This window comes from Myxocyprinus asiaticus, chromosome 26 (genome assembly GCF_019703515.2).
Source record: "Myxocyprinus asiaticus isolate MX2 ecotype Aquarium Trade chromosome 26, UBuf_Myxa_2, whole genome shotgun sequence".
NCBI lineage: Eukaryota > Metazoa > Chordata > Actinopteri > Cypriniformes > Catostomidae > Myxocyprinus > Myxocyprinus asiaticus.
In genome coordinates, this window is record NC_059369.1 from 14,762,910 (window position 1) to 14,787,279 (window position 24,370).

General features: G+C 40.4%; 1 protein-coding gene across 5 annotated transcripts in view; it reads left to right on the top strand.

The window, feature by feature from the left end:
• LOC127416946 (ATP-binding cassette sub-family C member 5-like) overlaps positions 1–24,370 on the top strand; it is a 41,305-nt gene that overhangs the window by 9,488 nt on the left and 7,447 nt on the right. For 3 of the 5 annotated variants that reach the window (XM_051656551.1, XM_051656552.1, XM_051656553.1), the window contains exons 3-23: positions 6,438–6,586; positions 8,041–8,196; positions 8,440–8,584; positions 13,425–13,658; positions 13,922–14,095; positions 14,194–14,341; positions 14,421–14,569; positions 14,654–14,761; positions 15,773–16,126; positions 17,237–17,308; positions 17,449–17,573; positions 17,957–18,029; positions 18,565–18,768; positions 19,005–19,148; positions 19,981–20,077; positions 20,219–20,403; positions 21,568–21,714; positions 21,835–21,964; positions 22,063–22,345; positions 22,498–22,684; positions 24,278–24,367. In XM_051656551.1, coding sequence (XP_051512511.1) covers positions 6,438–6,586; positions 8,041–8,196; positions 8,440–8,584; positions 13,425–13,658; positions 13,922–14,095; positions 14,194–14,341; positions 14,421–14,569; positions 14,654–14,761; positions 15,773–16,126; positions 17,237–17,308; positions 17,449–17,573; positions 17,957–18,029; positions 18,565–18,768; positions 19,005–19,148; positions 19,981–20,077; positions 20,219–20,403; positions 21,568–21,714; positions 21,835–21,964; positions 22,063–22,345; positions 22,498–22,684; positions 24,278–24,367 — 3,354 coding nt within the window. Of the gene's footprint in view, positions 1–6,437; positions 6,587–8,040; positions 8,222–8,439; positions 8,585–13,424; positions 13,659–13,921; positions 14,096–14,193; positions 14,342–14,420; positions 14,570–14,653; positions 14,762–15,772; positions 16,127–17,236; positions 17,309–17,448; positions 17,574–17,956; positions 18,030–18,564; positions 18,769–19,004; positions 19,149–19,980; positions 20,078–20,218; positions 20,469–21,567; positions 21,715–21,834; positions 21,965–22,062; positions 22,346–22,497; positions 22,685–24,277; positions 24,368–24,370 lie in introns of those variants that run through there. The other 2 variants (XM_051656554.1, XM_051656555.1) reach the window with 2 other exon arrangements.

The window sequence follows — 24,370 nt, forward strand, 5'->3', positions numbered from 1 at the left end:
GTTTTGGTTACGTTGTTTTTACATTGTTTTAGTCATCTGCTGTAAGTATCGATGGCATTTCCCATATTCTGTTTGTGTCATGAGGCAATAAATGAAACGCGACAAAAACATGAATGTATGTTATATGGGGGCTAACGTTTTCGCTTATTACTTCATGAAACATAAACATAATGTGGAAAATAGCACATTGTTACTTACATCGCAGCATTGTGATAAAAACAAGTCCAAGCACAACCTAAAATGGCACATTTAATAAGTTATACAGTGGAACTGTCACAGATGAGTGCTGTAACAAGCGTCTGTGAATGAGACACGCGTAAGCACAAGCACACACATTCATAACATACACAAGCCACCGCTGCACTCGCAGTCCGGCTGCCAGCACTAATAATACACCATGTATACAGAGATTAGGGTTTGTTTTGTGTGTTTTGTTGTTTAATATTCGTTACATGCAGTTTATCGTCTCATTTTGGTTTAATGCATTATCACAGCTGTTAGAAGTTAATTATTCTCTCTCTGTGAGCGAGTCACCAGGATTATCATAAACACCTATATAAATGGGAACCATAATTTATGCAAGTGCATTATTATTTATTTCTCATTTAAATCAGCATACATCTGTAATAAAGGTACATTTATTGTTCATGATACATCCGTCAAACCTTAAATAGCAGTCCAAATTCCAAGCTTTTAAATGACACTTATTTTAAAATGAAAAGCTTTTAATGAATTAGCAAGCAGTTCTAGGTTGAAGGATGAAAATTATTTTATTTTTTTATCGGTTACCTGTATCGGCCACAATGAGCTGTGAGTTATCGGTATCGGCCCAGAAATTCCATATCAGTGCATCCCTACTCAGCAGAAATCAAGATTCATCAGACCAGGCTATGTTTTTCCAGTCTTTCACTGCCCAGATTTGGTGAGCCTGTGCCCACTGCAGCCTCAGCTTTCTGTTCTTGGCTGACAGGTGTGGAACCCGATGTGGTCTTCTTCTCTTTTAGCCCATTCGCCTCAGGGTTTGACATGTTGTGCATTCTGAGATGCTAGTCTTCTCACTACAATTGTACAGAGTGATTATCTGAGTTACCGTAGACTTACTGTTAGCTCGAACCAGTCTGGCCATTCTCTGTTGACCTCTCTCATCAGCAAGGCATTTCCATCCGCAGAACTGCCCCTCACTGGATGCTTATTGTTTTTGGCACCATTCTGAGTAAATTCTAGAGACTGTTTTGTGTGAAAATCCCAGGAGATCAGCAGTTACAGAAATACTCAAACCAGCCCGTCTGGCACCAACAATCATGCCACGGTCCAAATCACTGAGATCCCATTTTGTTCCCCATTCTGGTGGTTGATGTGAACATCAACTGAAGCTCCTGACCCGTATCTGCATGATTTTATGCACTGCACTGCTGCCACACAATTGGCTGATTAGATAATCACATGAATAAGTAGGTGTACAGTAGGCATGTAACGATACACAAATTATACGATACGAACAACAACAAATGTTTAGCTCAAATTTTTTCAAGGACTCGACATAAATGTCTTTTAAATCATAAATGCCACAAAAGTGTCTGACATTGGCAACAAAAAGTCGAGCTCTAAGTAACTTAAACAACAGAACTGTATTTATTCTGTTAGATTGTTGAGAAAAACTAATATGAACTCACAGTTTTCATGTTTTTCTTGAGAAAATAAGTTTGTCTATACTCGTCATTTATATTTGTATAGCACTTTTTACAATGCATATAGTTTCAAAACAGCTTTATAGAAAATCATACCTTGTCTGAAAGCCCCCTGTGAACAAGTGACAAGGAAAAAACTCCTTTCAATGTTATTTAGGGGATGAAAAAAAACAACCTCTAAGTCTCATGTAATCGCGGGTTTCTTATGTTGTTGGTTTTTTGAATAAACTGTTTTTTGATAGTTATGACTCATAACTTAATATACATAATAGTCATAACATAATAGTCTTGCTATGCATGTCACGCTCAGTGTCAGCTGGGAGAGGCAGATGTTAAACTTACTGCTGCTGTTTCTGCCTCTCAAATCCACCGATTGGCTTGGTGATGTCGGCGTAAATAAAACGACATAATGTACTGTAGCACCAGGACATGACACCGTTGTTTGGCAAACTCGACAATCTGTACCGCTACAGTACAATCTACTTGGCGTTCGCTATCGATGTTCTCACCTATATACAGTAAATATAATGCTCAGTGCTCAGCGCAGCCTCTCGCGGGAAGAGATTGTAACACAGCTCTCAATATTGCACTGCTTGGATTTAATTACACTATAATGTGTTTATGTATCATACGATATATATGTTATTGTATAGAGAGTGCCGTATCGAACGATACAATATTTTTAACACCCCTAATGTACAGGTGTACCTAATAAAGTGGTTACTGAGTGTCTATATATAAACTGTCTCTGATTACCTAGAACAGCAGAATAAAACAATAACAAATAGCTATTTGGCTGTTGGGTGACATTATATTCCAAGGCCTGTATGGACATGGTGATGTCAGTCACAATAGGAAAGTAATTTCAAAGAGGAAAATTTACATTTTGATGAAGGATTATGAAAACCCCTTTTTTGTGTGTGTGTGTGGAATAACCTACAATAATGAATCGTTCACAATAAGGCTAGGAATGTGTAAAAAAGGAAAAATTTCAATTATGATTTCATGTTGGCTCGGTCACATTTAAGGCCCAAACATACTTCACGCAAGTACGCGAAGGCAGATGCATCTTGCTACACAAGCTCGATTTCACGCATTGTCACGTAGTGAAATGTGTCAGTGCTCAATTCATAACCAACGCAAGAATGCCTGCATTCTCTGTGTTGCCGCAAGGGGCGCTAGAGCGGATTTTCTGTTCTCAGTCAACAACTGTCATGGCGGAGCAGCAATTTGAGGAGAGACTTGCTAAACAAGTTAGATTATACAAACATATTTACGACCCCTCGTCCCCTCTCCATTCAAATAAAACAGCGATTGAAAATGCTTGGCAAGAAATTGCAGCTTCCCTAAATTCTGATAACGACACTGTAAAGAGAAAATGGAAACAACTACGGGACTGATTTGTCCAAGCCAGGAAGAAATGGAAAGGCATCCGCAGTGGAGATGCCGCGTCTCTCCAGGCATTTTGGACATGTTGGAATGGCTTTTTGACTTTATAAAACACCGGACTACAGAGTCAAATTTTCGTGATTCGGTTTCGTGGCACCTAAAAAAACCCTCTATTGCCCCCTTGTGGTGTGAGGTTTGTAACCGCCAGAGCAACGCAAGAGCGCACGTAAAGTATGTACAACAGGACCACGCGTAGGCCATGCGTTGGCCAAGCACTCGTGTCTGCATTCGTGTACTTGTGTGAAGTATGTTTCTGCCTTTACGCTTGCACAGCTAAATTTAGCAGGTGAAGATGATGTGCCCGGGTGTGAAACCCTCATGTGTTAGGTACGAAGGACTGCCCCACACAGAGGTCACTGCCAAACCAAGCAACTTGCTATTGGTCAATGATGCAAATCCACGTGTCAAAGTTCACCAAACTCAAACCCCACCCGAAACTTGAAAACATTTCTTTGCCACCAGGAATCCTTTAGGCAAAATTCCTGTTTGGGCAGATTCCCATGGAATCTGCAGAATCTCACCGTAAAATGTTGAATGTGACCACTCTTTTACAGTTGGTGGTTCAGTATAATAGCATTTTTAATTAATATTATGACATTATTTTGGTATGTCATTGATTCTTTTCCTTATCAGTAGAGATTCTTGTGAACTAAAAGCTGACTTTAGTTAACCATAGATTTATATTACTAACAGTGTTTGAAGATGCTCACCCTGGCTTTAATCTGTCTGCACAAGGCTTTTAAGTACATGCTGTTCTCTTTAGTGGGCTAATCCTACTGGCTTTTAAAACATTTTAGAATCACCGCATTCCCTTCTCTTTGCTTACACACACACATATAGGGGTGTAACGGTTCAAATTTCTCACGGTTTGGTTTGTTTCATGGTTTTAGGGTCAAGGTTTTGGTATGGTTCGGTATTTGCTATGTTCAGAAAAAAAAATATTACTGCCAAATCCAAAGTAAGAGTACTGTATTTAGTAACAAACTCTTCAACAGGTTTTCCCTTAATAAAAATCATGGTTTTACTACAGTAAGCATATTTTAATCATGGTATTTTTAGTAAAATCATAGTAACCACAAAATCAACATGGTTACTGTCATGGTTATATAGTAAAACCATGGTTACTATATGGAAACTACAGTATTACTGTTGTAAAACCATGATTTCTGCTAAGAAACCCTCGTGACAGCAGTCATGGTTACTCCAGTCATGATTACTACAATACTACTATAGTAAAACCATGGTTAATTTTCTTTAGGGACCTGAACTATAAAAAAAAAAAAAACGTTTCTCTAATTACTAAATCAATATTTTAACTTAATACCTGCACTTTTACGCTACATGCATCAACATAAAGTGCATTTCAAACGCGACTCAACATATATTCAACATTCGGAAGCTGTACATCACTATAGAAGGAACTGTTAATATGGTTACGAGAAGGGTCCGGATATCACGGCTCGAGTGTTTTAATCAAACGCTGGGGGGCCTGGGTAGCTCAGTGGTAAAAACGCTGGCTACCACCCCTGGAGTTCGCTAGTTCAAATCCCAGGGTGTGTTGAGTGACTCCAGCCAGGTCTCCTAAGCAACCAAATTGGCCCGGTTGCTAGGGAGGGTAGAGTCACATAGGGTAACCTCCTCGTGATCGCTATAATGTGGTTTGTACTCGGTGGGGCGCGTGGTGAGTTGAGCATGGTTGCCACGGTGGATGGCGTGAAGCCTCCACACGCGCTATGTCTCCGTGGCAATGCGCTCATCAAGCCACATGATAAGATGCGCGGGTTGACGATCTCAGACGCGGAGGCAACTGGGATTCGTCCTCCGCCACCCAGACTGAGGCAAATCACTACGCCACCACGAGGACTTAAAAGCACATTGGGAATTGGGCATTCCAAATTGGGAGAAAAAGGGGAAAAATCCAAAAAAATAAAATAAAAAATCAAATGCTGAAATCCCACATCTTCATCAACGGAGGATGGCAACATAACTTCATGGCAATGATCATCACAAGCGTTTTAGTTATTGTTTCCTGTATGTCTGAATTAATACCGAGGGCCTGCTTAAAAACGGACTTGAGTGTGTGCAGTTTCAGATCACCTACGGCTCTGTGTGCGCCGCGCGCTATGATTCTTTGGGTGATATCGGCGTACGTGATTAATCATATATCAATGTATTACCAGTACAGCACTTGCGTCGAGCAACGTCTGCAAACAGTGCCTGTTTTGTAAACTTTTTTGAACATCGCTGTTGTAATTGACTGCAAAAATTTTCCCAGACAGGAGACTTGAATAATGCAGGGGGCTTCTCTATCAGCGGCTCGTTTTCTTCACTTGCCATTTTCAACTACACACAACGCGTGCAGAACAGTGATGTCATCAATTTGACCCACGTGAAACACAGGCAGAGCGTATCTATTTACAGATCCATTCAGGTGCATTAGCGGTGGGTGTAACTGTGCGTGTCTATTTGACGTTTTGTTTTCTTCGCCAAACCTTGTGCTCCAGGTGCATCATTAAACTTGAAGTGAACCGCGGTGCCAATGCTTACCGAACCACGGGTGGCGAACCGTATGGTTAGTTTTTTACCGAGAACCGTTACAACCCTAATGTACACAGAATCACTCTGACTGCTCTGAGCACTCAGCCTAGATGTCAGCAGAAAACGCCACAGCACTCATCACCAAGGGCAACGGCCCATATAAATAGCTTGTTGACTCAGCTGGCTCTGGGCAACACACAATTTATTGTGTCTGGCCTGTTATAAAATACTGTGTTTGTTGGCACATGTGGCAGTGTGTGTCTGCACGTGGGCTTGAGAACATAAATTTTTTACTCTAAATTTGGTTTACTGCAAAAAAAAGCCTTCTAATCTAATTTGCTTGTGATTTGTTAAACCAAACATTATAGATACATGACTTAAACATGTGGCTGCAATTTAGAATCATGGGCTCCATCAGCTTTCTATGTTTAAGCCCGTGTGCAGCACAGGACTGGATGTTCCCCTTGTATGGTGTCACGGTTTTCCCCTTAAGCATTATCAATAAGCATAATGAGTTGTGTGGTCTCAGAAGTCTGACTTGATATAAGATTGTGGCTGGTTTCCTTCCTCTGTTAGTTTTGCTGATAATGTTTGCCCTTGCCCAATATGTGCTGACAAACATATCTTCTTTCATTTCCTGTTAAAATTTTTTGCAGTGTTACGTCTTTCCATTGAAAAGTGCTGAAATGCTAAAAGCTTACACAGGGTCATGCACATACTAACTAAGCTAACAAAAATCTCAATCTGTTTATTTTCTCCCAGGATGCTTTTGAAATGGCAGCGAGAGCCGAGGGTGGCCTGTCATTGGATGGGGGTAATGCCACTCATGCAAAAGAATTGGAAGATGAAGTCGGGAGAAGCAAATACCACCACAGTGTCTGTGTGCTTAAGCCCTTCCGCTCTACCAGCAAGTATGTACTACAGTTACTGATCAATGTGCCCTTCATTTTAGTAAGCAAAGCTGTAGCACATTGCTGTGGTAACACAGTTTCAGTTTCCACACCATATAAATAATTTATTTAGTCTGCACTTTTCTGAAACAAACAGTAACATACTAAAATCCAGGAATAAACTAATATAAAACTGTATTTGTGGGTCATGTGGTACATATTCCTATTTATGGTAGATTATTTACTGTACTGTAATAAATCACACATTATAATTAAAAAATAAAATACAAAGAAATTCTAAAAAAAGTTATATTCAGAAGGTTTGGAGTACGATGTTAAAGAGTTGAAATTAAATGCAAAAATGATCACATCACATTTGTATATTGTGGCATGAAAATTATTTTTGTAAAAAGACTGATCAATGTGATATTTGTCTCATAACAGAGTTGAGCTATTGAGCTTGACGAGGGCAGTACAAGTGTAAACAATGAAATACAGACTTCGGTTTGAACCATGTTCAAAAAGACTTTGATGTCACATCCTCAAATATTATCAGAATTTTAGTAAGTGGAAATTACTGGCCATACAGTCTTTAATGAAATTCATACACTAGGCTAACTTGGAGAATTGGGAAATTTAATCTGGAGGAAATATAAAGAAATGTCACAGCGTAACAGGGTTGGATTGAAGCTAAATCTTTCCAGCAAGTCAGTCTATTGTCAGCCATGTTTGGAAAGCTCCCAGGAGGCTATTTCCAGTCATGTCAGTGCAGCTCCTATCTACTTGAATAGGGAAAGACCGAAATCTCAAAAACGGGTGGTCAAGATTACGATCAAAGAACATATCTCAAATCAGCAATAAAATCTGATAATACTGGAATCATAAATTGTGCTTCTTTACCTCATATTATGCTAAAAAACGCAATTTTCCCGGCTTGTATTGCTAATGCAATTGCGCGTTCTCGAGTTGATTGACAGGCGATGTCTGTATCTAAAAAGTGATTGGCTCTTTTACCTGTAAGGCGGGACTTCCTTTCTACATATGTTGACCGTTGGCTGCTTAAGCTTCTTGATTGGGGGTTCCAATTTCTCCTATTCATGTAAGTAGAAGTGGCCCATCTCTGCTAAATATTCTCTGACTGAAGTCAGGGACAAATGACAAATTAGGCATTTTCTCATACTAAGTATAAAGCATTATAGAGCACAACTAAATGTAGAACATATTTTAATTTCAACAAAAGCAAAATTTTGGTAGAATTCAATTTTTTTAATTCTACGTAACCCATTAAAATGCAAAGGTCATGAATGGGTAATGTGCCATTACTGTATGTCTGAGAAAGGCTAATGCGACTCACAGTGGATGCCAATAATAATATAATGACAAAATGGCATTGAATAAAAAAAAAACTGCAATTTAAGGACTTATCCATGTCTCTTGCCTTTTCTCTTGTCCTGTTTTCTACTCTGCCATCCTAGGCATCAGCATCCGGTGGACAATGCCGGCCTCTTCTCTTTTATGACATTTAATTGGTTGACCTCATTGGCTGTGCTGGCCCATAAGAAGGGTCAGCTGTTCCTGGAGGATATATGGGCGGTGTCGCAGTTTGAGAGCTGTGAGACCAATCATCGCCGGTCAGTACTGATATATTACTATGGAGTGAGTGGATTGGTTGATGTTCTGAAATTCTGATTAAAGCACTCATGCAACAATAATACTTGTAATTTAGGCCCTTTGCCATTTATGGTATTTTTTAGTACTTATTTGTTAGTGCCAACTGTATGGTCCACCTCCACAGACTAATGGCCTACTTCAAAGCAGGAGCTGGGTTTGATGTAATTGATACATGCATGAACATAATTTATTTGTGTCTGCAGGCTGGCCGGACTGTGGGATGAAGAGGTCAGGTCACGAGGGGACGGGGCATCTCTTCGTCGTGTGGTCTGGCTCTTTTGCCGCACGCGTCTTCTGCTGTCCATCCTCTGCCTTATGGTTACTCAACTCGCAGGCTTCAGTGGCCCAGTAAGTAATACCCTTTCAGATCTTTTCTGTATTTCTACAATCTTCTCCTCCCTCTGTCTCTCTCTATCTCTTTCTCTGTCTGTGTCTCTGTGTATTATTAGCTCCGTAGGCCCAATCAAATCCTGCCCCCTCATATACTCAGGTGAGTGTTCAGATGGGGTATGGGAATTGTTATTATGTGAAACCTTGCAATTGGGGCCTCAGAAGTGATCTCTGTTACCTCTGTGGTGTTCCATTGTGGCTCCTAAAACCATTTTATAAAATCATTTAACTCTTAGTGCTATTTGTAAAGTGCCATAATTATGACTTGTGCCAACGCCGTAAGAGTGTTACAGCTCGTTCGCTGCTTTGTGCCAAATACTTTGATGTGCTCGTCATAACAATAGTAGAACGATGACACCGAAAAGTCCAATAAATTAGATGTTAATGATAGTATTGGTCAGAAGGTAGCCCAAATTGTGTAATTTCTGTGCCATGAAGAGCACCAAACGGAATTGCAATCTGTTTGAGGTGGGACTACCTGTTGGGCGGACAATGGAAGATGGGGGAAGATGTGTTTAATTTTTTTGTTTAAAACAGTAAATAGTTTTGCAATACTGTTTGGTGCTGCTAATGGTACAGAAATTACACACTTCACCTGAAAAGTATAGTTCACCCAAAAATGAAAGTTCTCTCATCATTTACTCACCCTCATGCCATCCCAAATGTGTATGACTGTCTTTCTTCAGCAAAACACAAAGATTTTTGGGAGAATATTTCAGCTCTTTAGGTCCATGATATTTTAAGTGAATAGTGGCCAAATTTTTGAAGCTCCAAAAAGCACATATAGCCATCATAAAAGTAATCCAAATGTCTCCACTGCTCTAATTAATGTCTTCTGAAGCAAAACGGCAGGTGTGTGTAAGAAATAGATCAATATTTTAAACTTTTTATAAAAAATTCACAAGGGTCAAATACATGCTGCCTCTCGCATGATGTAAGGCAAGTTCACGCAAGAACTGACATTTGAAATTCAAAAAAATACGGAAGCACAGTTTTGTTTACAACAGAAAAGTGTAGATATTCATACATAGATGCCTCATTCAACTGGTTTGGATAGGTCAACTGCTGCGCCATCTTGGAACGGTCAACAAGGAGAGCTGTTTGAATCGGTTTGAATGCAAGTGAATAGAGGAGATGCCTCAGACCGAGCGCCTTGCTCAGAGCTCTGCATAAACTGCTTTTGTGTGGAAACAGTATTGCGGTCCATAGAAACAGCTGCTAATAAGATATCTACAAATGAATATCTATGCAGAGGAGGCTTACGCTCTTACGGCAGTTTGAACTCCACCCTCGTCAACGTACAAACCTCAAGCTGGCTGGAAGCGAACATTTTTAGTAATAAAAAAGTTTAAAATATTGAACTATTTCTTACACTTAGCGTTTTGCTTCAGAAGATATTAATTAATCCACTTGAGTATGGATTATTTTTATGCTGCCTTTGTATGCTTTTTGGAACTTCAAAAATTTGGACACCATTCATTTGCATTGAATGGACCTACAGAGCTGAAATATTCTTCCAAAATTCTTCATTTGTGTTCTGCTGAGAAGACAGTCATACACATCTGGGATGGCATGAGGATTTTCATTTTTGGGTGAACTATTCCTTTAAGTCTTTTAGTTCAGGTCAAATTTGATCAATCCCAATGTTCTGTAATTTTAAGACAGCTGCGATAAATTACTTAAATTTCAGGAGCTCTGACGCAAAACCAAAAATAACTTCATTACACCTGTTCGAGGAAGAAAAAAGTTTCTGTTTGTCTATTGCCTTCCAGGTACCAGGTATTTAATATATGTGGTGTTAACTGCATTTATTACTGGGCAAACCCTTTAGAAAGTATAGACTACCTTTGAGTCCTTAATAGTTACGTTTTCTGCAAATCTGGAATATGTTTTTATTGCCCAATATGAAATTATATATTTTGGGTACAATATACACCGATCAGCCACAACATTAGAACCACATCCCTAATATTATGTAGGTCCCCCTTGTGCCGCCAAAACAGCGCCAACCCACATCTCAGAATAGCATTCTGAGATTATATTCTTCTCACCACAATTGTACAGAGCGGTTATCTGAGTTACAGTAGACTTAGTCAGTTCGAACCAGTCTTGCCATTCTCTGTTGACCTCTCTCATCAACAAGGTATTTCCGTCCACAGTTTTTGGCACCATTCGGAGTAAATTCTAGAGACTGTTTTGTGTGAAAATCCCAGGAGATCAGCAGTTACAGAAATACTCAAACCAGCCCATCTGGCACCAACAATCATACCACGGTCAAATAATTGAGATCACATTTTTCCCCCATTCTGATGGTTGATGTGAACATTAACTGAAGCTCCTGACCCATGAAGCATGATTTTATGCACTGCACTGCTGCCACACAATTGGCTGATTAGATAATCGCATGAATGATTGTTGGTGACAGACAGGCTGGTTTGAGTATTTCTGTAACTGCTGATCTCATGGGAATGATGTCTAGAATTTACTCAGAATGGTGCCAAAGACAAAAAATATCCAGTGAACAGCAGTTCTGTGGATGGAAACGCCTTGTTGATGAGAGAGGACAACAGAGAATGGCCAGAGTGGTTCAAACTGACAAAGTCTACAGTAACTCAGATAATAACTCAGACAATTGTGGTGAGAAGAATAGCATCTTAGAATGCTATTCTGAGATGCGGGTTGGCACTGTTTTGGCGGCACGAGAGGGACCTACACAACATTAGGCAGGTGGTTTTAATGTTGTGGCTTATCAGTGTAGATTTAGGGGAATTTCTACGTAGCAAAAGCATAGTCTAAAGAGATATCTCCTTAGATCAGGAGGATAGGCTAACACTTTCTTCAAGGAGAGCTTTTGTCACTGTCCCACCATGGGCGACACAGCAAGGCTCTGTCTCCTTCAACCGCTGGAGAAAATAAGACTTATCAAAACACTTAAATCTGTTTAAGATTCATCAACTGACTTTTTTCTCCTGTTGTCTTTACGTATTTAGCAATTCCCTGTAGAACATCTCCTTGAAGAGATACCTGTCCTTGCTCTGATGACTGAGGTCAGGGGTGATTTGTAAAGAAGGTGGGTGTCTTGGGTGGTGGGTGGCTGCAGGGTTGTTAGTTTGGGTCAGATTGGAGTTAAGGGTCAGAGGTCGCTGAATCCCCATGTGTGTGACATGTGACAGAGGCTATTCTTTAGAATCCACAGGGTGTCCATTTAACCTGCGGGACGAGCACACGGCAGACTGAGCCGATGAGGAATCCTGGGAGGTAAGGGCATGTTTCTTATGCAGGGCTGGATCAAGAGTTAATGCTGTATGCTGCCCCTCTCTATCTCTCCCTGTCTCTCTTTCTGTTTCCCCTCTCTTATTTGATCTCTGTTACTACTCCATCTTATTAAAATCCAGTATGTTTTGAAATGATCCAGAGAGAATGTCTCAAAGGGTTGGGTAATCCAATGTATGTTTAATGATGAATGTGGGCAGCATGTTTGATTTTGTGCCTATGGACAATTGATCAGACTACTGCAGATATCTGCCCCATTCAAAACCAGCTCCTGTACACAATGGAAAATGGACATGGGTTTCTTACTTTGGACTGAAAAACTCCCAAGTTTGAGAGATTGTTGGGTTTACAGGCAATTTTTAGACCCATACATCTTGCTCTCAATATGTTGCTGGATTTTTGTCTTGTTTCATGGACACCTTTTTGGGCAACATAGCGTGACCATTAACATGTTGTGTAAATGGGTCTTGTAAGATATGCGTCATTCAGGGAGAGATTGCTGCCCCACTAACCTCAATTAAAAATAAACGGGGCAGCTTTTAGCCTAAGTGATGACAACTCGCCAGTGGACTCTCAAAGAACTAGATGTGGTTTTATTTTCATTTGACATTATATCTGAAATCATCTTTTTATGAAACAATGTGCTTTTTGTATTGTCCCTGATCCATGTTTTTTCTTGCTCAAACCTTTTTGTAAATGTGTAATTGCTGAATGTTCATTCAACTTTTTCAAGGTTCAGTATTCAAGGTTTCCTTAATAAAAAGTAGTAGCTATGTTGAACCACATGGGTTTGCCCGTGTTCCCAGTTTCTGTGTGAATATCCTTGACTCCGTATTTGCATGATATTTGAGAATGGTGTGTGTGTGTGTGTGTGTGTGTGTGTGTGTGTGTGTCTATCTGCTTGTATGACCTTAGAAATTGTTCTAGTTTTCTGTGTTTTTTGCATCCGCACACTCTGCTTCTAATTATTGATTTAACTGATATTAATTTTCAGGTGTTAAAACAAAAGTACGTCTCCATCCTGTACCCCAACCTGATGTGACTGTAGGTAAAATGTCTTTGAATCCACAAACAAGGGGCACTATGTCCATAATTCACATTGCTAGCAAAGTACAGTATCTCTCATTTGTCCCGAAAATGGTACTGTCGGTACTGTTTCATTGTCTCTCTTGTTCTTTTTCAAAGGCTAGTGAAAAGGGCCACTTAAGGTAAACTATTAGAACACAGGCTGACATTCTCTCTCAGTAGAAGTTACTGTTCCCTCACTGTCTCCAATGAGTAGAAATTGTTCATAATGATGATGCCACACACGTAGAACACAGTGAACTGCATCCTCCACCTTTTTTCTGCCAAAAGCTGTAATAATGCCAGATGTTGATGATGAGGAAGGTTACAGTAGCCCTGAATTTTTTTTGTTGTTGATGTAAGTGAATATATATCGCAGTGGTGGTGCTCGGGTATGTATGTATCCTCAGTCACGCCTGCTGTGTCCTGTTGCTCCCTTGCTCGTCCTCCCTCTCCCCAGGCCTTTGTGGTGAGGCGGTTACTGGAGTATACGCAGATGAGTGAACCAGACCTGCCCTATGGCCTGCTGCTGGTGCTGGGCCTATTGGCCACCGAGATGATTCGCTCCTGGTCCCTTGCCCTCACCTGGGCGCTCAACTACCGCACCGGCACCCGCCTGCGTGGAGCCATCCTGACCATGGCATTCCATAAGATACTGCGTCTGCGCAGCCTACGAGAGAAGAGCATGGGAGAGGTACGATTTTAGAGGGTGGATGGGGTTGATGGACATTAAGAGGTGGCATTTGGATTAATGTATTGGATTAAATAACATTCAGGAAAGTTAGGAGCAGATATCCTAGGGTGTTGAATGGTGAAGAGATGAAGAGTGAAGGAAGGTGATATCCTCATATATTTTTGGACCCATTTATGGTAGTATGTAAATTTCACAACAGTATCTACTGCACTGTCTTGTCAATGTACGTGGTGTTCACTGTTTTTTCTCTTGGTCTTATTTAGCTGATCAATATGTGTTCGAGTGATGGACAGCGCATGTTTGAAGCTGCTGCTGTGGGCAGCCTGTTGGCAGGAGGCCCCCTGGTGGCCGTGCTGGGAATGGCATACAACTTGTTTGTACTGGGGCCAACCTCTCTGCTAGGCTCTGCTGTATTCATCCTCTTCTACCCTACTATGGTGAGCTTCTCTGTCTGTGATTATTCTACATTTGGTCTTACCTTCCTAATGGATATTTTTGTTATTATAATGCATCTGTTTTGTTCCTGTTTTGATAGATGTTTAGTTCCAGGCTGACGGCTTACTTCAGGAGGAAGGGAGTAGCCGTGACTGACCAGCGTGTTCAAAAGATGAATGAGATCCTGAACTACATCAAGTTTGTTAAGATGTACGCCTGGGTTAAGGCCTTCTCACAAGCAGTACGAAGTAAGTTCTTGGTTCATTTTTGGAGTTTTGCTCATTTGTGTATGAATATGTTTGTAAATCATTGTGTATGGTCTCACAGGAATAAGAGGTGAGGAGCGTCAGATCCTGGAGCGGACAGGATATTTTCAGAGCATAACGGTTGGCGTGGCACCTATCGTCGTGGTGATCGCTAGTGTTGCAACATTCTCTACCCATATGTTGCTTGGTTATGACCTTACTGCTGCACAGGTAGGGTTACATTACTTGGGTTTTGTAGTGTAGTCATTACCAGAGTATAAATATACTCATGCATTGACTCCTTATTGTCCTCAGGCATTCACAGTTGTGACTGTTTTCAATGCCATGACCTTTGCCCTGAAGGTCACCCCGTTCTCTGTCAAGTCTCTCTCTGAGGCATCTGTCGCCATAGATAGGTTCAAGGTGAGCTCTCTTTTTTTCATTCCTGCTTCTCTCTTCTCCATGTATTTAGTTCTACTCCTGTCCTGCAAATTCTTGGTCTTTTTAATTTTCCTACCTTATCTGGTAGTCTGAATTTTGTCCTCATGGGATCCCTTTCCCGTAAATCCAATCATTGGAGCAGGTGGTATTGTTGAGGTGTATTTGCTTTAGTCCAGATGGATAATCTTGGAGAATTTGCCGAATAAGATGGGAAGGGGGGTGTTCTTTTCAGAATGGTGCCACAGAAGGTCCTGTTGATGTTCTCACGGCTCTCCACAAGCTCACACATAATCATGCAGATAAGAGTGTCTTTGCATGCCTTTGAAGACTTATTGGTTTCTCACCTCAGTGACAGATTACGAAGATTCTTTAGATAAGAACAGTCACATAAAGGCCCTTTCACATGACTCGTGTCAGGGCTTCAACACACCTCTTAGCACAAGCGTCATGCACCAATTTGACTACCACCTGCACAGCATCACAGATAACATCACAGAAGAGCGTTATTTTGAGTTTGCGTGGTAGCAGAACAATGGGAAGTGTACACACTGCCCACCAGTGAAAATAGTAAAAGCAAATAAAAGTGGTTGAAGAGAGAGGGAAAAGACACGTTTAAAATGGGTTCATGAAATTGTACTGTCATGGGATGCTTGTACAACTTGATGTAGCTAGATACAAAAGGGATCAGTCTCTGTTCCATCTTGTTTTAATTTTCAAAGCACTGAATTGTCATGTGAATTGTCCAGTAATAATTGGTTGCGTTCAATGCATTGTGGAATGTTGGCATGAGTCCTGTAAAAGGCCTTTAGAATGAATAATATTACATAAATTAAATCAAATTAAATAGTCAAATTAAATAATGTAATAGTAAAAGGAAGGACAGGACTCTGTTATATATTTAGAACCTCTAAATTAAATTACTTTGCTGTTGCCCTTCCTGCAAGATGAGTTGATTCAGCCTGTTTTCTGTTTTCACCATTTTACTCCAATCAGAGTTTACTCATGATGGCCGAGGTAAAGATGATCCGTGAACTTCCACGGAATCCTTGTGCTGCCATAGAGTTGAGTGGTGCCAGCTTGGCTTGGGAAACGGGGGGTCACAGTGCCCAGCCCTCACCCCGCGGCACACCCTACGTAGGCCTGGACCTGAGAGGGGGACACAAGAAGCGCCGGCAACGTGATGATCCAAGACATCATGGGATGATGGAGGAGGAACAGAATGGTCGTCTGTTGAATGATGTGTCTGGAGACATGGCCTCCAGCCCTGACGATCAAACCCTTCAAGTGCCAACCATCAGCCAACGGCTGCAAAGAACTCTCCACTGCATCGACCTCACTATACAAAAGGTCTTTGCCTTTCTGAATGCTAATTTGGCAGACAAAAACCATTTGGCTTTTAAGATTCCGAATTTGTACAATTATAGAATTTGATCAACTTAGCATGAACTTAAACATGCAACTCTACTAAAGTCTACCTTTAGTTATCTATTAGTACCACGGATTTAAAATCTACTTCCAAAGGATACTCTACCAGTAAGCTTATTGCTTACTGCAATTGACAGAAGAACTAATACATTAGTTTGGAACAACGTACAGTCAGCAGTTCGTTAATGCAAAATCAAAGTTGGTTTAGGATCTTGTGTCGGCCTGAATTTTTGTGATAAATTACTGCCTGAAGGTCCAGTCACATTTACCTTCGCCCGGCAAAATTGTGTAGGTGAAATACAATCATCTCAATGGGAATCCGCACAATCGTGAATTTCGCACAATGGACTTCCAGTGGCGAAGAATTTCTCCTTGCGGATTTCGCATGGAGTTTTAATTTGGTAAACTTTGACAGGCAAATTCACCGTGTGGACCAATAGAAAGATGCTTGGTTTGGCCATGACCTCTGTGTGAGCGGTGCTTCGTACACAGCTACACAGAAAATTCACAATGGACAGGGATATCATTTTAGCGGCGAGTTTCTTTTTAAATTCACTCTCACAGAGTAGAAAGTGCAGTATTAAAAAAAGCTGTTTGGCAGTTAGTTTTTTGCTGGATTCACAAGCACTCAACATCCGCCCACACCTTCTTCACCCGTGGAATTTCGCCTTGCAAAGGTAAATGTTACTGTGCCTTGACAGCACATTATCCCACTTATTATTACATGGCTACTTACCAAAATGTATAAATAAATAAATTACCTTAAATATTCATTTGAGTTGAAATTAGTCTGTTATGAAAGAAGACAGAGACTGTGGAGTGATACTAGAAATATGAAACTAGCACAGCTATATAGAAAATTTCTGCCTGGGTCAATTGCCAGTGGTAGAGTTTGGCAGTCATTATCGATCACAAAATATCAATAGCAAAATGGCACAACTGACCAATCATAATCAAGCATTCCAGTGAGTAGTAGTAATGATAAAAGTGAAAATAAATAATTAATAATAATTCCTTTGCTTTACTCTTTAGGGGAAGCTGGTTGGTGTCTGTGGCAGTGTGGGAAGTGGCAAAACATCTCTCATCTCTGCCATTCTTGGCCAGGTGAGCTTTTATTGAAGTGACCTGAAGAATGTAAAAGAGCAGCTGTCATGTGTCTATGATGGAGACAACATCCATTAGATATATTTGGTACTCCTGAAATTCTCAGATCCTCTTTAATGTCTATTGTGCATGTATCCCAGATGACTCTTTTAGAGGGGACCGTTGCCGTTAATGGAGATTTTGCGTACGTGGCTCAACAGGCCTGGATTCTTAATGCATCCTTCCGTGACAATATCCTGTTTGGCAAGGAAATGGAGGAAGAGAGGTGAGCACCAAATAAGACTTGAAAATTGTTAAAATGGAATGCGTCAGTACATTTTGTTTCTGTGAAATGGCTGCATTAAATCAATGTTATGAGAAATGTTTGCGAGTTAGTGTGATGGGGACTAAAGTGCTGAGCGAGTGAAAAGGGCCTGCAGGCAGATTGGTGAATACAGTGCTATGACTCAGCACAGATATAACATGAGCACAGATAACCTTAAGTGCTTTGCACGTTTGAAATTGGGTAGCTTCTAAGCATTTCCTGAAGAAATACTCTTGAGTCTGAAGTATTTGTAACTTCAATGAAACCTCATTGATATTTAAATTAAACTAACTAAAAATAGTAACACTGAATGTTTTTGCTCTGATATCTTTTACATCTGGAAGGTATCAAGCTGTTCTGAGTGCTTGCTGCCTGAGACCAGATCTGGCCATCCTTCCTAATGCTGATCTGACTGAGGTAATCAGCACTATAATCAACAGAGATACTTTATTAGGGGACGTTCACACAGGACACATTCTTGAATTTCATCTGTGCTATTTTTTTAAGGTTTGATCTATGTTAACATGCACTAGATGGACGTCTTTACTAATTTTCCAATGCCTTGTGTCATTTAAATTATTTTTTTATTTTTTATTTTTTTGGGGACAGTGCATAGGATTAATGTTAGTTTTAGGGTATCATCAAAAATGGGGTGGAATTAGCTTAGAGCAATAATTTATTATTAGCAACAGTGCTATTCAATTCCACTGCACTCTGTCTAGCTGTTTTTTAATATGTTGTTTTTTAACGCATGTCATGTGTGAATGGCTCCTTAGATTTGAGCTACTCATAGAAAGTCTCAATTTAATCTGCATTTTAGTACATGCAAAATAGTTGTGAGCTTGATTAAGGGGAATTTACATACATGTTTGTAACAGTTAAAATTAATGTACAACTGGGGTCAAGCTTTTATGCATGTTGTGTAATTTTAATATATGGCTCCCTCTGTTAGATTGGAGAACGTGGCGCCAACCTCAGCGGTGGGCAGCGCCAGCGGATAAGCCTGGCTCGAGCTTTATACAGCAACAGGGACATTTACATTCTCGATGACCCTCTAAGTGCTCTGGACGCTCATGTCGGAAATCACATCTTCAACAACGCCATAAGGAAGCAGCTGCGTGGCAAGACTGTCATTTTCGTCACTCACCAGCTTCAGGTAAATGCCAATTTTGTTTCACCTTTTGACTTCACACTTTCATATGCTTGTTGATCAGTTGTTTTAGTGTAACCAAATAGTGTGGACTAAATTCCAGTGATTTGACAAAGACAATAAGCTTACAATTCTGAGTAAAGATAATTTATACCGCAATCGCTTGCTGTGTCCTCGTAATAGCATTTGATTGTGATCACAGCATATGATATTGTACTAAATTTGTACTTTATTATTATCAGTACCTGGTGGACTGTGATGACGTGATCTTCATGCGTGATGGCAGCATCACAGAACAGGGCAGCCATGAGGACCTGATGAATCTGAATGGAGACTACGCTGCCATTTTTAACAACCTTCAACTTGGAGAAACTCCAATCATTGAGGTTAGTGTGCCAGCAGCCAGTTAACTGTTGTCATATTTAACTGTTAAACATTTCATGCCTGTTGTTGAGTTCATATATTTCATTCCTGAAAGATGAAAGGAAATATGGTAAGACTATCATTCAGAACCTGAAAACGTGGAAATTTTCCTCCCCTTTCTCCCCAATTTGGAATGCCCAATTCCCAATGCACTCTAAATCCTTGTGGTGGCGTAGTGACTCGCCTCAATCCGGTTGGTGGAGGACGAATCTCAGTGGCCTCCGCGTCTGAGACAGTCAAACCGTGCATCTTATCATGTGGCTTGCTGAGTGCGTTACCGCGGAGACATAGCACGTGTGGAGGCTCACGCTGTTCTCCACGGCATCCACGCACAACTCACCACGCGCTCCACAAAGAGCGAGAACCACATTATAGCGACCACGAGGAGGTTACCCCATGTGACTCTACCCTCCCTAGCAACCGGGCCAATTTGGTTACTTAGGGCTGGAGTCAATCAGCATGCCCTGGATTCGAACTCGTGACTCCAGGGGTGGTAGTCAGCGTCTTTACTCGCTGAGCTACCCAGGCCCCGAAAACGTGCAAGTTGAATTTTATTGTGGAAATCCAGTATAAGGAATAGTTCACCCAAAAATGAAAACATAATCTTTTACTCACCCTCATGTTGTTTCAAACTCGTATAACTTGCTTCCTTTTCCATACAACAAAAGTGGAGATTTATTCTGTCAATCTCTAAAAGGACAAAAAACAAAACAAAACACCAAGTTAAATTAGTCCATATGATTCATGCACTATATTTCAAGTGTTCCTTTAAATTCTGTTGCTTTGTCCTCTTAGGTTCCGAATAAGAACTCTGGCAGTTCCTTGAAGAAACCTGTAGAGAAAAAGAAGGCAGGATCTGTCAAAAAAGAAAAATCATCCAACCAAAATGAAGGTGAGCATGATTATGTTGAACACACTGTAAATTACACTGTACACTGTACACTGTACAACCTTCTTGAGCTCCTCATATTTTGTCATACTTTGCCTTCTGTTTAAAGTATGGATTTACTCCACTTTTGATTCTTTCCTTCAGGTCAGCTGATGCAGGTGGAAGAGCGAGGGAAGGGCTCAGTGCCCTGGTCGGTGTATAAAGTGTATATCCAGGCTTTAGGAGGTCTGCCCGTCTTCCTCCTCATCCTAGCCCTTTTTGTTCTTAATGTGGGCAGCACAGCCTTCAGCAACTGGTGGCTCAGCTACTGGATCAAACAGGGCAGCGGGGTAAGAGAGGATGTGCAGTTGGGAGGAAGGGAGGGGTAGATTCATTCATGAAAAAATGTCTTCAGGTTTGTTTTTTTAGATTTACTTTGCATACTACTCATAGATTTACACTACACCTAGTGTCAGCACTCATCCCACAAAGCACTGCTTTTTAAATCTCTAGATTAGTTGCTGAATGTACTGAAACCTCACCATAAAAATGGTTTTTGGACATTACTGTATACTGTTGTTAATGTTTGTTTAGGTAAAAGAGTGCATGTTCAAGTATTAGAGGAGAGTAAGAGAGTAGAAGTGTTTAAATATTTCATGTGTTTGTGACCTTTACTGCTGGTTTGTGTCTTTTCTTTCTGGAGCGGTTGGTGTTTGTGTATCTTCATTGAATGGTTACGTCAGAAATTACAAATCAGAAATGACTTTATTATACTAATTATTAATTCAGTACACTGATGCACTTAAGTATCAATATTTTTATTATTATTATAAACTTTGTAAGTTTATAATAATAATTTTAACTTGTTTTAATAATTTAATTTCAATTATTATATTTTTTATAAAGTTTTCAAGCAGTCTAAAGTTTTACTTTGGTCTTTACAGCTTTATATGGAGGGATACGTTTGCAGTTTTGGTCATATTAAAGTATTGCTTACTGAAATTATATTAATGAATATTAATTGAATAAATTACAGTTTATGACAACAAATAAAAAAATATGAATATATGTCATACCGTTAAACAACCACAATGTTGATATTCTATATTATACATGTTGAGCCTTTGGCGAAACTTACCCCTGATTAAATCAAGCCATTTCATAAATGTAATCATTTGCATTAATGGATTCACAACACAAGAATTAAAGGAATATGCCAGGTTCAGTACAGGTTATGCTCAATCGACCGCATTTGTGACATAATATTGATTACCACAAAAATTAATTTTGACTCATCCCTCCTTTTCTTAAAAAAAAAACAAAAAACTAGGTTCCAGTGAGGCACTTGCAATGGAAGTGAATTGGGCTAATTTGTAAATGTTAAAACACTCAATGTTTCAAAAGTAGCCACAAGATGTGATTTTAGTGTGATAATGCTAGATTCTTTTAAATTGTGTGTTTTGTTTGTGCATTTAAATGTGTCTATATTTGAACTATGGTTTCTTGCTCAACAGAACACCACAGTTCAGGTGGGGAACAGTTCGGTATTGAGTGAGAGTATGCGAGATAACCCGATGATGCAACACTATGCTGCTGTTTACACTATGTCTATGGGGATCATGCTCCTTCTCAAACTACTGAGAGGCATCGTGTTTGTCAAGGTGAGATTTATTAATCCGTGTCATGATCAGTTTTATGCCTACAGCTGGACCTCCATGTCAGAGGGAGAGGTCTATGTCTCAAAGGTGACCTGTGTATCTCTTATTTTTATGTGTTATTAGTGTACTCTCCGTGCTTCCTCAAAGCTCCATGACGAACTATTCCAGAAGATTCTTCGTAGTCCCATGAAATTTTTTGACACCACGCCCACAGCACGCATACTCAACAGGTTCTCAAAAGACATGGATGAAGGTAGGATCATCAGACTTATGTTTTCAAGTGCATGTCATATAAAATCTACTTGGAGCTCTTTCTTCAACACTTCTAAACTCTCCCCTCTGTCTTTGCAGTGGACACTCGTTTGCCGTTCCAGGCCGAGATGTTCATTCAGAACGTGATCCTTGTGCTCTTCTGCTTGGGTGTGATTGGCAGCGTGTTCCCCTGGTTCCTGGTTGCAGTGGGGCCACTGGTCCTGCTCTTTACTGTGCTGCACGTGGTTTCTCGGGTCTTCATTCGAGAACTCAAACGATTAGACAATGTCACACAGTCGCCTTTCCTGTCCCACATTGCCTCCAGCATTCAGGGCCTGACAACAGTGCATGCTTATGGCAAACAGGACGAATTCCTGCACAGGTGAATACTGGAATATCACATTACTTATTTCCCCTTCTCTTTATTGTGTGATTCTTAAATTCAGTAAGATTGGTATTACTTGAGAGGTGTTCACTTACCCAGGGCCACCTGTGAGCTTGGTTGATAGACTTTGTCTGTGTCTGTTCCCTCAGGTATCAGGAGCTGCTGGATCAGAATCAGGCTCCCTTCTATTTGTTTAGCTGCGCCATGCGTTGGCTAGCTGTGCGTCTGGATGTGATCAGCGTGGCTCTCATTAGCATCACAGCTTTGATGATTGTCCTCATGCACGGCCAGATTTCTCCCGCCTACGCAGGCCTGGCCATTTCCTATGCTGTGCAGGTGAGGGGAAGTTGTGTAATGTAAAAAAAAGTTTTACGCATAAAGACATGAATAGCACTTTTTTTTTATATGTTGAGAATGATGTACACTCACATTAAGTTGAAAATGATGTACACTCACATTAGATGAAGACTTCAGTAATTTCAGTAACCCAATAAAAGCGGTTTAATTTCACATGGAGCGGGTCGCCCCCTCATGGCCGCTGCCATGTTGACAGCACATGACAACCTGTGTTACTACCACTAATAATGACAAAAATAATAACATGTTTACTTTATATAGCGCTTTAAGCCAATGCTGAAACATAAAAGTACATGTAAACAAAACAAGCAAACCAAAAAATAAAACTGCAAACACAACAGTACTTACAACGGAGCCCAAGTCAACAGTATAGTCTAGAGTGATGGTATGGTATTAATAAAGAGGAATGTGATACACCAAACAGTCCAAACAGAATGAGTGCAAGTGGAAAGATAAAATGTCCAAACGAGATCCCTGCTGGAGTCATGAAACAAACCGGCAATACCTGCAGCTCTCACGGATAAGAAGCGCGACATCGAACAACAAGCGCGAGCACAAGGACGTGTTCAGAATCAGCCAGGGTAGAGAGCTCGCAAGCCATGGCTGCACAGTCACAGTCTAGCGTGCAACAACATGCAAAAATTCGTTTGGACTGGATACAAGAATGTCCATTATAGGGATATGTGTATTATGAGACAGATACAAACACAGAATAAAAGTAAAAAACAGAAGATAAACAAACATATTTGGTGTAAAGGGGTAGCATTTTGTAAACAAACTTCCAGAATCCAGGACGGTGGGTTTCATTATAGAGTCCAAAACCACAAGTACTTCTGGGACCAACGGGATGAGTAAGAGCCAGCTAAATTCTTACATAGTACACCTTTAATGGTTAAGAATTAGCATTTTGTGTCAGTTTTTTTTTCCCTCTTAGTCCTCAATAATGATGTTTTTGTGAGCTTACGGGTGTTTTTATGCCAGAGTTTTGAGTCTGGACTTGAGTCCATTTGATCGCTTGATTCGTTTGGTTGGTGAGAAAGCTCTTCAAACTTCGTTCACTTAAAAATGGGGGCTGAGGTACAGATGATGTGGACTCCAGTTGTCTGCTATTGATGGTGACAAGCAGGACTGATGCAGTGCAGGCAGAGCTGCAAATGCATTTCTCTTTGCTGCTTGTCTACAAATTTTCTTCAGCTCATAGCTCGCATTTTTCACCTCTCTTGCAGTGCATACACAACAGACAAGTGAAAGTAGTGTGCACCTTTGTTTTGGTCACAACCACATTAATCCATTTTTGTTTTGGTACTCACATTGATGAGGGTAACATACTGCAGTTCAAGGCCAAATGTTACAGTGTGGGACCTGTGGGTGAAGGGAGAGGGAATTTTCATACCAAGCAAATAGAACAGCCCTACACCTGATTGACAAGTGTAGGGCACAAATTAATTTGGCTGTCAAGAGATTGGATAGGGTGACACTGTCAATCAAGATTGGATCACACAACATGAAGTTAAAGCATTTCCTAAAGGAAGCAGATTGTACCTTGCTGAGCATCTCTTTCATCTTTCACAGCTCACTGGATTATTCCAGTTTACTGTTCGCTTGGCTTCTGAGACTGAGGCTCGTTTCACCTCAGTAGAGCGAATCCATCATTACATCAAGGTA